The sequence below is a fragment of the Alosa alosa genome, chromosome 2, assembly GCF_017589495.1.
Source record: "Alosa alosa isolate M-15738 ecotype Scorff River chromosome 2, AALO_Geno_1.1, whole genome shotgun sequence".
NCBI classification, from domain to species: domain Eukaryota; kingdom Metazoa; phylum Chordata; class Actinopteri; order Clupeiformes; family Clupeidae; genus Alosa; species Alosa alosa.
In genome coordinates, this window is record NC_063190.1 from 6,622,846 (window position 1) to 6,639,491 (window position 16,646).

At 45.8% G+C, this 16,646-nt stretch overlaps 1 protein-coding gene across 1 annotated transcript in view; it reads right to left on the bottom strand.

Annotated features, from left to right (window-relative positions):
• Positions 1-62: 62 nt before the first annotated feature.
• Positions 63-16,646, bottom strand: part of tecta (tectorin alpha) — a 35,961-nt gene continuing 19,377 nt past the window's right edge. The window contains exons 12-35 of the mRNA XM_048238168.1: positions 15,028-15,156; positions 14,472-14,759; positions 14,238-14,375; positions 13,982-14,147; positions 13,454-13,866; positions 12,570-13,140; positions 11,690-12,303; positions 10,867-11,434; positions 10,136-10,607; positions 9,877-10,012; positions 9,089-9,411; positions 8,772-8,980; positions 8,254-8,453; positions 7,570-7,950; positions 7,045-7,331; positions 6,362-6,677; positions 4,865-4,991; positions 4,000-4,202; positions 3,700-3,863; positions 2,948-3,196; positions 2,409-2,571; positions 2,074-2,161; positions 1,837-1,956; positions 63-1,428 (exon numbers count right to left, since the gene is read on the bottom strand). Coding sequence (XP_048094125.1) covers positions 1,325-1,428; positions 1,837-1,956; positions 2,074-2,161; positions 2,409-2,571; positions 2,948-3,196; positions 3,700-3,863; positions 4,000-4,202; positions 4,865-4,991; positions 6,362-6,677; positions 7,045-7,331; positions 7,570-7,950; positions 8,254-8,453; positions 8,772-8,980; positions 9,089-9,411; positions 9,877-10,012; positions 10,136-10,607; positions 10,867-11,434; positions 11,690-12,303; positions 12,570-13,140; positions 13,454-13,866; positions 13,982-14,147; positions 14,238-14,375; positions 14,472-14,759; positions 15,028-15,156 — 6,429 coding nt within the window. The 3' untranslated portion in view covers positions 63-1,324. The remainder of the gene's footprint in view (positions 1,429-1,836; positions 1,957-2,073; positions 2,162-2,408; positions 2,572-2,947; positions 3,197-3,699; positions 3,864-3,999; positions 4,203-4,864; positions 4,992-6,361; positions 6,678-7,044; positions 7,332-7,569; positions 7,951-8,253; positions 8,454-8,771; positions 8,981-9,088; positions 9,412-9,876; positions 10,013-10,135; positions 10,608-10,866; positions 11,435-11,689; positions 12,304-12,569; positions 13,141-13,453; positions 13,867-13,981; positions 14,148-14,237; positions 14,376-14,471; positions 14,760-15,027; positions 15,157-16,646) is intronic.

The window sequence follows — 16,646 nt, forward strand, 5'->3', positions numbered from 1 at the left end:
ACCCATCTTCTGGGTCTAATTTTCATAAACAAACATAGACATCAAAATACACATGGACAATGTTTTGTGCATGAACCACAGAATTAAAGTCTGGGATTTCTTTTTATTTATGCCTCAAACATCCATTTAGTGATCAGATCGGAAAGGAATGCCCTTTTATACAACAGTGATGGTGTCCCTTGGACTCAACTATAACCAAAGGACAGTGCTTTTGGAGTCACCACAAGGTGCCACCAGCAACCATCATTCTTTCATTCATGAAATTTCATTTCACAGGATCAAAATAATTGGCAAAAATTAACATTTTAAGACACTAGTGTGTGTTCAAAAATATTAAACAAATTTGTATTCACATTCTACATTTTTTTGCTATATGTTACTTAAACACTTTGAATTTGTTTCACATTCACACATTAATACTCTGTAAAAATATGACGAATTGAAAAAAAATGTTGCATTGTGGGTGTTTGTGATCGTTACCTTTTTGAAGAACCTCATCAAACTCTAATACAATGCCACACTGTCAGAACAACATCTCAACATTTCAGTGATAACTGTCACATGTTCAAGTGGTTTCTTTTATTGCAAATCACAGTTGCTTCATAATTGGCTATAGTATAGCTGTGTGCTTCATTTCATTGAGAAATTTTACATAAATATGAATCAATCCAGAGAATCACAGCAGACAAACTGGCATCGGCACCAAAGACAAATGTGACGGCATTTACCAAAGGCTTTGGTAGTTGAATTTTTTTTGCACAAACTAGTTCTATTTCTCAGTCAATGCCCAAATATAAAGCCTTTTTACATAATTATACCAAAGCCTTTCGTAAAACACAACAGAAGAAACAAAAGTGATGATAGAATAGGCATATTCTGCATCTAAAACATTAGATTCACTAGGTTTTATCAATTCTGAGATAATTTTGCCAAGTCACACTTTTTATTGTCCACTATATTTACTTTTGAAATTCTGACACAGTTTGTATTGTTCCTGTTCAATTATTTTGTTCACGTCTAAACCCGATCTGTTTTGATTTGTTGCGTTCTGGGGTTGTCTCATTGGATATCTCCAGTGCCTTCAGACACAGGGCCCCAATATAAAAAAAGGCTGATCACTGTGTGATGTCCTTCACATCATTGAACAGATGCGGCTGATGATTCTTCTCGGCAGTGTTTTGGTTTTATTATTGCTTTATGGTGACGCTTTTTGAATGGATGCTCAGTTTTCTTACGCTGCTCCTTTTCTCCTTGTCTCTCAATTACTTGCCATCAATCTGGGTCCTTCCCACCTCTCTCCTCCCTTGTGTGGTTGCATGAAGGGTTAGGACAAACAGGACAATGTGTGTGTGAGGGTCAGAAGAGCATAGGTCACTCCAAAAATTACCAGAGGAATGAGAGGTTGGAGTTGAGCACCAGAACCAGCCACTGTAAAAAAGAAAGATACAGAAAACAAATAAACATTATCACTCAAAAAAGCGGTAAAGCGGTAAAGGATAGCTATTGATTAAAGATTTTTTTTGTTAAAGCATGGTATGTTTTCTACAGTGTTATTTTAAGCTTCATGTAGCAAGCTTATAGTTCATATCTGACATGTTCATCAGTTTGTCTACCTGTGAGAAACTAGCAGATATAGATTGGGTGGCACTATGTCGATTTTAGGTTATTTATTAATTTAACTAATCTATGTTGTGGCCTATGAACTGGATTGTAACATTGTAACATGACATTTAAGTTCATGAATAACAAATAAATCTCTCTCTAACAACCTCACTCCCGACTGTAAGATGGCGGAGGATATATAGCTCATGTTTGTGTGCAGAGTGGGAGCCTCACCTCTGCAGCTTCTCCTATCTTTCTGGAGCATTCCTGTGACACAGCTACACACTGGTCCCCTCATCTGGCTGGTGCACATCTGTTCACAGCCTCCATTGTTGTCTTCACACCAGTCGGTCTCTGAGAACCCAGGTTGCAAAAGCACACTTTGTTTTTAAACAAATGTTATACTCACAAACACAAGGTACACAGATAAAAAAAAAAAACACACACACACACAGAGAAGGGACTCCATACCTCTACGTTTGATGGGTCCTATGGACAGTATCTGCTGTTGCCTGTGTTCAGTTTCTCCTGAGTACATTCTCCTGCTGTGTGGGCAGTTCTGAATGTAAAGAATAAATGTTTGTGCATTTGCTAGGGATCATTGCATTTTAGAAGACTGTATTGCTTTCAGGGCTGATCTTACTATTGAACCATTTCTTTACAATGTCCTTGAAGGCAATATGATACTATAAATATTCTGTTTTGTTATAATGTGTGAACATAATGATTAACTAAAGAGAAAACTTTAGTTTTTTAACAGCACAGATATGCACCAGAAAACTTACACATTGTTAACTAAAACTCACCACTTTACATGGTTGGACTTCAGAGTCACAGAGTGTGACATCACAGTGAAGATGGACCTCATCATAGTCACCAATGAACTTGAACACAGTAACATGGAATCGGCATGTAAGAGAGACGCCATTCTCAGCCATGCCAATGGTGTTGTCTTTGACGTTGGGACAGCTGAAACAGCAGTAAGGCTTCCTGAGTGTCTTCATATGCTACACCTCTCAAGTTCAAGATCAAGCTTCGTAATGTGTCTTAGGACAGACTCTAATGTTAGAGACATCTGAAGTTCACCTACAAAAAAAGGACCCAAAAGCTGCCATTAGGAGATCTGGGATCTCCTTATATGGGCAAAGATGGCAGCTTTGGGTCCTTTTTGTAGGCGAACTTCAGAGGTCTATAGTGCTATATAAATGAAACTGAATTGAATTGAGCCTTTAAAAACATGCTTTGTGGGTGTTGCATCCATTCATGGTGCTTCTTTGTGTTATCGATGATCAATTGCATAGTTATACCTAATATCAGATGCAGTGTGGTTGTGTTGTGTTGTTACCCTCTTTCTATGATAATGTAGCGCAGTCGGTCAGTGCTGTAGCGGGAGGGAGTGGCCCAGCACATGTTCACGATGAGGATGAGCTGCCGCGCATCTGCCCCCTCCACGAATACGCCAACATACAGAATGTCTCGCGTGCTGAGCATGACTTCGCCCTCTCGGTAAGGTTGGCGGTAGGAGGAGTTCTTATAAAGAGCCATTTTGGTGATGAAGCTTCCCTCTTGAGTTGGCAGCGTGAGGTTTATGACACTGTAAAAACAAATTTACAACTTTTTAGATTACATCTTCAACAAATTCTGTGACTGATATGAGTGAATGAATGCAAAAAGTCAGTGTTTGGTATGGAGGTATGCACTACATACATATTTCCAATGTATGATTTTCATTAGTCAACTCAACTGGACCCCCCCACACACACACACACACACACACTCTAAGACAGGCTGCTCTGACTAGAAATGTGGCAAACAATTCTGCGGGTGATCACAGATGGTGCATTCAATGCTAGAGCACTTAAACAAGTTTGATAAGCATTAATTTCAAACAAAAATAGCAACAACAGCTCTCCTGTGGTTGCCATGACGCTATTCATTTGATCATTTGAGACACTGGAACATGTAAGAGTAAGCCTACTATCAGTTTAATGGACATAAAAATAGGTTTGTCGTGACTTGATGAAGTGTTCCTTGACTTATTTATTTTTTCCTCAAAATTTCAATTCCAACAATCAAAAGCAAAAAAAATCTTCTAACCTTAGCATGGGTCTTAGCACCGTCTCCAGGGAGATCTTGATGTCCAGCTCATAGGCACAGGAGAACTCCACATTGATTGTTTTGTCACGTGTCACAATATTTCCTGTATTGTTCACACTCTCTATCCAGACAGTGTTCTTGTACATGATATGTGTTCCATTAGACTGTTTTAAAAGAAAACAATGATGATAATGATATCATGACAGTGTTTCTTATTTATATTATCTCAACTTTCTTTGTGACATCCAGAACCATCTGAACATGTGATAGGTAAGTCCCAAGAGTGGTTAGGAAGCTCACCTGTACAATGGAGCCACAGTGACCTTTGGTGTTGTTGATGTGGAAAGAGATGTAGCCCTCTCCCTCTATGGCAGGGCAGTGCTGGTCGTTGATGCGCACATCCTCCCGCTCAAAGCCCAGCTGGAAGAGCCTGCACTTGGATATAGAGACCTCCATCCGAGCATGCTTACATATCACCTCTGCCTGAAGGATGTCATCCTCTCCTTTCCATAGGGCGGTAAAAGGAATAGTTCATCATTTTCATGTTTACTCAAAGACAAGGCGCAGGCCTGATAACTACAGCTTCAGCTTTGGTAGAGTTGAACATTTAATATGATGTCATTGGACGTAGAACTCTCAGCACCCCCAACTCTGAATGACTTCCCGCGTCCCTGTAGAGTTCTAATGGAGATGTTCAGTACCCTACCTCAAATTTATTTCCTCTTTGCTAGCGTTTATTCAAGAATTAGTTGCAGAATTTAAGTCCTAACTTGCTTTGTTCTTTGGGGAAACTTTCTACATTATAATTGGACATTTCTATAAGACTGTAATTTGACTAATTATTTTAGATCCTGTTTTGCTAAAGCCTTGAGAAGCCATCAAAAGTTGATCATTTGAATCATCTATAGGCCTAGTGATTGCTATCTGAGGATCCAATTTTCCTTTGATGTAACTTCTTAGCTTCAGAAATGCATTCATATTGTTCTCATCTCACATTTCAGAATCCTTCCGATTCTTCCTAAAATTAGATGATTAATTCTCTATAGAAAATGTGATTCCTTGATGTGATTCCTTTAATCCTAAGGTTCATAGACGTTCTTAGTAGGAATAAAACAAATATGCATGTTATGCTCTTCTCCCAATTCTCTTGAGATGGTCATCTCACCTATCTCATTGCTGGGCAGTTCCGGACAACCACACAGGTCTCCTCCATTCTCCTGCTCACATGTGTTGTTTGTGCAGATCTCTCCGGCACAGGGGTCATAGATCCATTCTGCTAAAGACAGGTCCAGTCACAGCGTTAGCTGTCTTCACAACTGAGTGAAGGCACAGGGAATTCTTGTTTGAATATGTCTTTGTAATGCTTATGAATAGATATGGTAATAATTACACGTAAATCTGGAGATGTCATTTGCCTCTAATTTAACAAGATTGTAGGCCTATATATTTCATTAATCATCATTAGGTAAATGATCATACAGATAACTACACACATTAGCTTTATAGACATATTGTCACATTGAAAGTTGTAGTGAAAACAGATAAATTACTACATTATTTTATTACTATAGGCTTTCCTGACTCAATTGGCAGAATGACCAATGAAGGAAATTAACATATTTAAATGGAGTAGGCTAGATAGGCCTAGTTCTACATAAATTAGGCTAAACTCTAACACTTGATGGGCTAGCCTAATAATGGTAATAAAGATACAAATTGTCATTCAACAAAATATGTTAGAATTTGAAGCATTACACAGGAAAACGACTGACTTTACTACAAATCAACATAAGGCGGCATGGCTGGCATGATTACATCAAAGGCACCGCCTTAACAATCTTTGATCACATCACCACATGACAAGGATTCCTGCTTGCAGACTTTTTTTTTATTTATTTTTTATCCTCGAGCATTTACCGCCGCAACACCCCAAACTTAGCCTAGAAATGACGCACCCTAGCGGCAGCAAATGTAAATTGCAGCCAGGGTACCCCAAACTATCTGGAGCATAGATCTGGAGACAGGAATGGGATTTATGAGGAACTAATGATTTTACTCGTAACATCTGCAATTTGCTATCAAGCTAGCTGATATAGTTTCGCATGTCAACTCTATTTAACCAGGGGACGGAGTAACCTAGTCTAGATAGCCTACTATCTGGTACAATGGTTCTTCCGCAAATGAGCCTACAGTAGCCTATACACCAAACTAACTAGCTGAAAAAAGCAGCGAACTAAAGCAGCTTATTGATGGTTTATGAATATGAGAACATTTTTCAAACAGTTTTTCAAACCTCTTACTGGCTAGCTATGTGCTGTTCAGTTCAGTCTTTTTGGGGAGAAGAACTGTTGACAAAAGATTGCTTGTGAACTTGTCAATTTAGCTAGCTTAATGCAATGAAACTTAAGTTGAAAGTTGAGTTTAATGTCAAATCGCAAAGATGTTTAAAGATATTTGCTCATAAAGTAGCAAGCTTTTCTACTATTGAAGATAGTGTCCCATCAGACCACATCCACACAAGTAAGGTCTACTACTTTCAATAGTGGACTTTTATGATTTTTTATAGGAAGCATCTGGAAACATGGACAAACAGCTCACTGAGTGAAAGTCAACCAAATGTTACATGCTAATTGTTAAAATTTCAGCTTTAACTACTGCCAACATAAATCTGACTGGTATGTGGTGCCATCCCCTTACAGCAGTTTTCCTGGGTGATCCACTTGGTCGTGAGCGTGCCAAAGGAGCGGCACGCTTCGGCGTATGCCGCCATGGAGCCGCACACCTGGGCCTTGTGGTGGTTGTAGCAGCCGTCCAGATAGCAGGACTGGTAGAAGGGCCTGGGGTCCAGCAGGCCGTGGCAGGGCTGGAAGAAACCCTTCATCTCAGTGAGCTTTAGGCAGCTGTCCTCAGCCTGAAGGGCTGCCACGGCCGTGTTATCACAGGACTGGGCCAGGGCCACATACTGGGTCTCATCACAGCTAAGCACAGGATGAGAGCAAGAACAGACACAGGTAACATACAATTTTACAAAAATCCATACATAAGCACATAGTATATCCTGTATAAGTGTGTACCATAGGTCTAGCCTACACAGTTGGGCAGAGTTATCCAGGTTGTACTAAATTGTGCTTAAATCTGATTAGCATCATAACCACGCTGCGCTAATTTGTTAAAAACTGTTGCATTCAAGTTAATTCGGCAACCCTACCACCACAAATAGAATTTAATTCTGTGGGAAACACTGATATGGACAGAATATGCAATTACTTTCAAGCAAACAAATATTCACACATGGGCACACCAAAACATGCACCATAAAACACACATACACACACATATGCACACCTGTATTGCATGCCATTGGTCTTCCAGCTCTGCGCGAGCTCCAGGGCGCTGGTGGCTGGTTTGCCGCGGGAGGTGATGTAGTCATCAGTGGGGTCACCGTTGAAGTTGCCGCAGAGGCCGCACACCTTGTTCTGCAGCCGGGGCCCCATGGTGATGCTCAGGGTGTTAAAGCGGTTGTAGCGCACCTGGATCTCCTGGGGCGTGTCAATGACCAGGAAGCCCTCTGAGGTGGACACGCGTGTCATCAGGCCCGTGACAAAAGGTACTGTCACAGGGGTACCATTTACCTGGGAAAGAGATCATGAATGTCAGACGTGAATGAAGCTTAGGTCTATGGTAAATACTATAGGAATATTACACACTTTAAATTGAACAGTCATGTCCAAAGTTGAAATAAAAACATGTAAATTAGATAAATTAATCCTGAACATAACTATATACTTTCAGCATTTAATTTAGGTAATACAGAAACTCCTTTAAGTAATTCAATGATTCCTCCGCATTGTTTCAGAAGAGCTTCCAAACCTTGACCGTGCTCCCAGAGATGAGAATGTTCTCCTCATTGATGTACAGGTAGGCGTGTGAGATAGTGGTGAGGTTTGGCGTGCTCCACTTGTCGAAGTTGGCGATGAGCTGGAACGAGAGCTCTGGCAGCTTGTGGCAGATGGTGGAGAGGACAAACGAACAGGAGGCAGGCAAACGGAGAGAGGCGCCGTCGAAGGTCCGGAACACTCCACCGCCCGAGGCGACGCAGTGCTGGGTGCGTCGGGCGAAGCAGCCTCTCACGCCGTTGCGCAGCGTGCACTCCTCCTCGGCCTTACAGCGGCGGGGGTCGCACTGGATCAGATTCCTCCCGATGCACTGGCAGCGCTTGGTACAGTCGCTGTTCCAGAACAGCTGCTTAGGCTGCCACAAAGAAGGAAACAAATGCTATGTTGTTGCTTTGGCAGTGTTTGCAGTGAGGATAATTCAAATGTTGTGTTGATTTGGCTGGAATACATATTAAATCAGCGATGGAGCTCTGGCAGTGGTCTAAATCTGTATACAAGAAGGAATCCAAACAGGCTGGATCTTGTGGCTGTGGATCCTCTCCAGTTATCCTTATTGGATTGCCTTCATAAACCTTAAAGCTTTATGTCTGTATGATAAATTCCCCTCTAAATCTCCCTCTTCCTATTTAGCGCAGAACTGTCTCCTCCTGGGACCCACCTCGTAATATTTGCTGTTGGTGTAGCAGCCACAGTTCTGACTGAGGATGCAGCTCTTGCCGTTGAGCACATATCCCTGGTCACATTGGCATCCCTCCACACAGTACTGGTTACAGTCACGCTGCCCACGGGCCGGGGCACACTGGGGTTGGCACACCATCATGCAGCTGGCATAGTGACTGTTTGCTGGGCATGACACAGCTGTGAAGGGGGTAGAAGGGGGTAGAATGGTCAGTTTGTCAATTGGATTGTAGCATGCATGTGAGTGAACAATTTACAGTCCATATGAGATATTGCAATATGCTGCACAACCCAGTACCTGTAGAGGGTAATAGACATTAGATATGCATAGACATTCACAAATTCTTCTTCATGTCATTTACAGTTTACAGTGTGCTAATAGTGTGAAAATATTGAGGCTGGTGAGATTATAATGTAACATATAGTCCTTCAAATACCTAAAATAACTTCTCCACGTACATATACATTTACACATATACAACTCTTGATGTTTCTTACTGCATGGTGTGTTGCTCCTCCAGCCAATGATGGGCACTCCCTGAGTCTGGCAGGTGCTGGCGTAGATCTGGAGCCAGTTGCAGATGGTCTCGCGCGCCCCCTGGTCCAGGCAGGCGTCCTGCAGGCAGCTCTGGTAGAAGTACGGCGGCGGCACCATACTGTGGCAGTGGGCGAACACGCTGCCGCGGTCCACCAGCAGCCCACACAGCCTCACCGCCTCCGGCTCCACGTACTCGTACAGTCCCTCCGCCAAGTGGAAGCGGTTGCCAGGGTTGCCGGCGTCGGTTTCCACGTTGCCGGCGATGTCGACCACTGACACGGGGCCTTCTGCAGACCTCTCCGCGTTCCCACAGCTGGGACACGAGTCGCCACACCCCACCTGGCAGAACGTCTCGCGCTTTGCCCATGTCATGCCCCATTGAGTGACAGTGGTGCTAGAACCAGACAGGGGCACTCCTTGGCAAAGCCCGCAGGTGGCGTTGTAGAGGCTGCGTGGCAGGGACAGCAGCACGCGGGTGTTCCAGTCAAAGGCCACTTTGAGGCCAAAATCTGTCTCCACCATCAGCTGCAGACCGAGGGTGTAGATATTGACCTTGCTCGGGCCCAATTTCAGAGGCAGATACAGGCGCTCCTTATTCACCTGTGCAGAGGGAAAGCACAGGACAAGGGCACATCACATTCCCATCATTTTATTTGGTCCCCGCCCGCTGCTTTTTAATCTACAGATTTTGTTAGATCTTTGGTGGGTGGTGTGAACCCGTTCCAAATGCCACTCAGATGGATAATTCTCTGAGGCATGTCCAGCACGCTAACAGATGCTGACTGAAATACAAAACCGCACAGGGCATCAAAGTGAGCTGCTCTCTCGCCTTCTCTATTGTTTAGGCTTGATTAAAAATAACTTTCTGTCATGATGCCCAGAAGGAAAGACCCTTTTGGATGATTTAATTCTAGAAACTTTGAATTGAAAATGAAAATATCTTTTAACGCTTTGGGTACTGTTCTCTTTTTTTCTTCCTTCAGTTCCATTCCATTCCAACTGTTTTTTTTTCATCTGACTGCCATGTGCTGGTTCCCTCTTGTTTTCTTGTTTTTTTTTACTTACCGTGACAGTGTTCTTGTAGCTCCGTGACACTTCAATCTCATAGCCATACACCTCCAGGACAAAGCCCCGGACCCAGATCGACTGCTGCGTGTCTCGTTCCTCGTTCCGGATAAACAGCTTGAACTGGGGCAGCCCACGGAGGCGGGTGATGATGGCTCCGAGCGGCCCATCATACCCGTTGTCATCGTCATTTTCATTCCCGTTCCTCATGTCACTTGTGTATGTGAACCCAAATCCATCGTCCTCACTGTCGCTTCTGTCATCATCCTCCCCGCACTGCGTGGTGGCCAGCATCAGCGAGCAGCTGCTCTGTAGGTCGAACGGAATGCCGCTGAACGGCAGGAAGTGGCTGTAGCCGGCGACGGCGCACAGCGCCTCGGTGCGCGGCTGGCAGAAGTAGAGGTCCTCGTCCTCCTGGCAGAACTCCTCGGTGTCGCAGGGGGCGAACTGGCAGTAGACGCTGTTGTCGGTACCGTTGCAGAAGCAGCGCTCTTGGCACTCCCAGTCTGTCCAGAAGGTCTCGTTGGTGGCCAGCTGCCGACCCATGTACATGCAGCCGCAGTCGCTCCGCGCCACGCACTGCCCGTCCCGGAGAGCATAGCCCTCCTCGCACTGGCAGCCCTCGGCACAGGGCAGCGGGCACGGCTCGTCCAGCTCGTCCAGGTTGGTGCAGGTCACTGGACAGGAGCTGGCGCACTCCTCAAAGTGGCTGTTCTCAGGGCAGGGCAGAGCTGTGAGGGAAAGTGAGAGCGAGGGAAATAGATTGTGAGGGAATGGATGGCTTTGGTTTATCAAGTCTTACTCTTTAAATATTTCATATCAAATATCTCAGAGAACTATGGATATATGCATATTAGAAGTAGAGCAGTGGCATTCAGGAAATAGGCTTCGACATGACATGCTTTTGTGGTTTGCACATTGTTAGTCAATAACTGGGGTGAGAGAAGTTTAGAAACATGAACATGCATAAGGTGCATCAGTTAGGCTTACGGCAATTGGTGGCAGTTCGCCAGGCTCCTAAACTGATCTGTGCATCCTGGCAGGCTGAGGCATAGGCATGTAGGGAGGAACAGAGCGCTGAGCGGTTGCCCTCTTTCACACACATGTTATAGAGGCAGTTTCTGAAGAACGGCGAGGGGTTGACGGCCATGTGGCACGCCAGGAAGGAGCTGTTGCCCGGGTCGTTGATGTTCCCGCAGAGCCAAGGGCTCTGGTAGAGCCGCAAATCCACACACATGCGATACAGATCCTCACAATCCCCATTACACGTCAGGTCATCCGCAATAGCTCTCCAGCCCTCCACAAAGAGCTCAGCTGTCTCTGGTTGCCGCCCGTTGGGCAGGCGCAGGTCGTCGTTGGGGTCGCTGTTGAAGAAGCCACACAGGCCACAGGTGGCATTGTAATAGACAGTGGAGAGGGAGACGTTGAGCTGGCCATGGTGGGAGTAGCGGACTTTTACCAGGCCATTCCAATCTACAACAGTCATGTTTCCCTTCTTGTATATCGTCAGCATATCCACTGGATGGACATAGGGGAGACCCACAGGCTCTCCATTCAGCTGCAGAGAGAGCACAGATTTTCAATTTTGTTTATAATTCACCATTCGACATGAGGAATTCATAACAGTAGTAAGTTAAGACTTCTGTAGTTAATCACCACAACAAGAAGACATAATTATTTGAGATGGATATTACAAACATACAGTGTGTACATATATAGAAGTTGTAAATTGGCACATACACAAACAAATAACATCTTTCATCAACATGCTAAGAGAGGATTTCTCCTGAGAACTTTGAACACCTTGACGCACCTTTGCAGAGTCAAAATCTGATCCACCGATCTGAGCCTCCACGTGACCCACCCTGATGACCACCGGTCGCATCCAGGTGGGGCCTTTATTCACCAGCTTTCTTCCCATCTTCACCTCCACGACAGACACGTTGGCTGACATGACCACGCACGGTTTCACCAGGTAGAAGGAGCTCTCATCAGGGATTGGCAGCGCGATGCCGTCGAACGTGGACATGACCTGTGTCTGGGACAGGAAGCAGACACCCTCACGCCGGGGGTAGCAGCCCAGCAGCCCGACCTCGGCTATGCACACTTCCCCCTCCTGGCACGAGTCAGTGAAGCAGGACACTTCGCCGGCCGGCCCGCACACACAGCGCTGGGAGCACTCGCCGCCGTGCTCGCTGGCCTCCCCAGCCCAGAAGGTCTCGTTGAGGGTGTAGTAGAGGCCGTCCTGCTCGCAGCCGCAGTCCTCGTGGCGGACACAGCGGCTGCCGCTCAGCACATAGCCCTGGTCGCACTGGCAGCCCTCGGTGCAAGGGTGTGTGCAGTGCAGGTGGGAGGTCAGCTCAGAGCAGGAGGCGGGGCAGGCGCTGGTGCACACCTCGTAGTGGCTGAACTCAGGACAGTTCAGAGCTGGAAACATCACCGAGGTAACAAGAATACAAGTTACAGAAATAAAAGTAATCCAGCTCATAGTGTATAACGTGTTTAGAGATCATAGATTGCAAACATGCAAAGTTCAAAGAATCTGGTATGTAAAGCATGGACACATGGGAAGGGGGGAGGAGTTCATTGCTATAACTGTATGCTATGGACATATTTCTGGACAGAAGTGGAACATTGGACATATCTGTGGAATCCTACAGCAGCATGGGTTAAAAATTATTATGGAACCTTACCACAGAATGTGCGTGATCTCCAGGGACGAATGGTAACCCCAAGTGCCTGGCATGCCAGGGCGTATGCTTGTATGGCCTGACACAGTGTGGTGATGTTATCCCGGTTACTACACATGTCGTACACACAGCTGTACACAAAGGCAGTAGGGTCAACCACTGCACGGCAGTCTCGGAAGGGCCCGTCGGTCTTGTTGATGAGGCCACAGTAGTCCGGCTTGAAGTAGAAGGCCTCGGTGGTTGGGTCGCACACACTGCAGTTGTGGGCACAGCCATCTGTGCATCGCCAGTCAAAGTCCTCTGCCCTCCAGCTTCCTCCCAGCTCCACCACACTCTCTGCCAGCGAGCCGTCCGGCAGCACGGGGTCGTCGGCCGGATCGTCGTTGTAGTTGCCGCACAGGCCGCAGGTGTTGTTGAAGTAAGGACTCGGCAGGGAGATGGAGGCGTAGTGTTGCCCATCATATGTCACCAGGAGGCCGAAATCTGTCTCCAGGGCAACGGCCACGCCCGACTGATACACTCGGACAGCTCCAAGCTGAAGCTGCACTGGAAGTGTCCGCATCAGGCCATCCACCTGAATCATGTACAATAGCCCATACAGGAATTTGAAAAAGAAACTTGGAAAATATTTTGTGAATGCAAAAAAATTGACGATTTCTTTTTAGTGCCATTTTGTTGATAAATGATATTGTACCAACACAGTTTATTTTAGACTTGATTTGAGCATATGACAACAGTTACTTTAATAAACTTGCATAAATATTCAAGATGTACACAAATTGCTGCAAATCTTAGAAACACAGCTATATGTATGATTCCAGGATTCATATAGCAAAACAGCCCACAATGTTCTGTTGTGAGCTCAGACAATCAGGAAACAACCCTACCTGAACTGTTCCCAGGCTGCCTTTTGGCAGATTTATCCGATGGCCGTAAACGTCTATAGTGACGTCTCGAAGCCAGGACACCATCGCAGAGCCCCGGTTCTCATTCTTGGCCTCCACACTGAAGTAGGGAAGCCCAGGGCTCTCCCAACAGGGACGGGCCAACAAGTAGGAGCAGGTGCCCTGGAAGTGGTAGAGGAAACCATCGAAGGTGTGGTAGTGGGGGTCTCCGAACACCACACAGGTGCTAGTGCGCGTAGGCTGGCAGTAGTAGGCGCCGTCCAGCTGTTCGCACGTTTCTAGCTGCCCACACGGAGCCTCCTGGCAAAAGACCTCATTATCTATATCCAGACAACGGCACCGCTGGGAGCACTGGTCTGACAGCCAGAACACCTCGCCCCGTCGGTAGAAACGACCTGGGAAAGAGAGAGAAGGGAAGTGATTAGGTAAACAACAGTAGGAAATTTCAAGCAATTGCAGACTGTGAGAATAATATATACTATATATATATATATATATAAATACATATACCATTATAGCTGCACCCATTGGCTGGATCTATCTGCTCTGTGTCAACCCGGAAGAACCATCGGCCAGGATGGTTGACGTTGGTGGTTTGTTCAATGTTCACGACATCATTGGTACGAGAGCCAGGGAGGTTGAAGAAGTGACTCACATCGCCGCCATTAAAACCTGACTGGAGAGGGGAGTAATGGGATATGAGAGGCTGATGCTAAAGAAATGTAGCTGAAAAAGTATAAATGGCTGATTTTTAGGGTTTGCTTACCTGTGCTGTGGTTCCGCCCAGGCCGGTAAGGGGATCTCCTCCACTGGCTGTGCCTGTGCTCCAGGCAATGTCTCCGTAGTTGAACATGGAGAAGAATGTTACTCCATCCGAAATGAGGACGCACTGAAATGTATTCACCTGGCCAAAGGGAAGGGGGAGATTTCTATCAGCTCATAATGTAAATCTTTTAAATTGTGATGCTTGTGATTTTCATAAACACAGAGCCAGCTTTACCGGAGTGGTCTGGCTGCCTCCATAAAATGTGACCTGATGCCACGTTGCAATGAAGGCCCAGGTGGCTGTGAAGGAGCCCATGTTTTTATATATCTTGCGGACATCCAGGGTTGCCCTTTCCAGGATGTCTGCCGCCATGGTCTCACGATAGTACACGTCGCCTCGGATGCCATTGTGTACGTCGCCCCAGAGAGGAGCGATGAAGGAGCGACTGTCGCTGAGGGGGAAAGCTTCAGGGGTGAACTGGCTTACTTGTACACCAAAGGAGATCACTCCATTGTTGTTTACCTGCGGGTGGACAAGATAGAGTAGAGCAGATACATGAACAGATGGCAAGATGGGGAAGCCCAATGGAAAGACAAATGGATGGGTTGGCTCCAGTTACGTATTGTTTCTAACGCTCTACATTTCCATAAGTGAAACTGTCGGCCAAATAAATAAAGACAGGACGGACTTGCACTGGGAGACGTTGGCTCCAATTACGTATTGTCTGAAATGCTCTGCATTTCCATAAGTGAAAATGTCGAGGTCAAACAAATACACTACGGGGACTTACGTAGAGAGAGCGGTAGGGGATGGTGAAGAAGAAAAAAGGGATGAGGAGAGGAATTTCTGGGGAGCTGCCATCGTCCATCTTTGGGGTCTCTAAATCCCTATAGGCCGGTCCAAAGGGGTAGAGGATATCCTGAGAAAAAGCTGGTAGGGGGAGGGATCACAGAGTGTTACTGAAGCGTAACAGCATTGTCAACAAAGCAGAGGACCACTGGCCACAACCTGGTCACAAAAGTCTGGCTGGCCTGTCACCTGATCCATATTCACGAGTGACTTTTATCTGTTAAAATCATTGCAGTGTTAGACTAACCTGAAACAGGAGACAGAGTACTTGGTTTGTTACAAAATAGAGGTTTGGGACTTGTTTGTCTTTTACAAGGCCTTGTACATGATGGCTTGATTATCTAACTGATAACTCAGTAATGGCTGAATTTCATTTGCTGCGGTCCTAGGGTTAGCTACACGGCTCTACTGATGGTCCATTACTGTCCAGTCACAGACAAGGGATGGGGAACACGTGCAACAGGGGAGCAAACAGGGTCCTCACCTCCTGTAGGAGCGAAGACGCTGAAAAGCTGGAGCAGAACGAGTGAAGCACCTGCTCTGACCATCCTAAAAACACCTGCAAAGAAGAAATCTTGTCGTCATTTAGAGAGGATACAAGCATTCATGAAGCACTGTTTTTTTTTTTTTTTTTGCACAGATACAAAGCTGAAAGTGTTAGGCTAGGAGGGTTATCAGTTTTGGTCGCTGAAAATTTTATATTTTGTAAGAACAAATATTTTTGTGTCCTGAAAAAATTGGCCAGATTATTTTTGCTCCTGTAGTCTACACTCAAATTCCCTTTCTTGTAAAGAGCAGGGAGCTTGGACTGCTTGGCAGGGAGCTTGGATCTGCACCTGGCAACACCGAGCTGGCAGCAGAGATCTGGTACAATGAAAGTCACAATATTTTTTGGTCATTGTAAGCTCAGTTGAGGTGAGGTTATTCATAAACAAAGGTAGTTGTAAAGCACTTGGGATTTTAACTTAAATGACTGTGGTTTCACAAGTCTTTTCCCATTACATTACATAATCTTTGAGACAGGAGCATCAGTGGCACCAGTGCTGTCTCTGAGGGCCAGTGAAATGAAGAGGAAAAAGCACATCATCAAGAGCGGGAGGGAAAAAAATGAGTGAGCGAGCAAAGAGGGTGAAAGCCATTGGGCCAACGACTCCTAATCTTCCCCCCGATTTTAAGAGCAGTTTCCCCTGGGGCGTTCTCTCCCCCTGGCTCTCCCCCCGCCATTGCTTGGCCTGTTGGCCAAGCCCTGAAAAGGTCCCATTATGCTTCAGGGAACAATGTGTGAGGGATCACGTTCTCCAGCGCTCCGGTCTGAGTGGACCGCAGAGAGGCAGCGCCCGGGCCCACTCTCTGCCAGGCATCCCCAACGCCTATGTCTCGCTCCGCTCTGGCGTCTCTCTGAGAGACCAGCCGAGAGTCCATTACCACGTCTGTTTGCGTGCCATGTCTTGTTGGCCACTGAGAGAGGCGTAAACAGTGGGAGCTAATGGTCTTAATTGAGCAGCCTTGGAGCAGCCTTGCCAGGGTCCCAGCCATGACCCTGCAGCAAGGAGTCAGCGA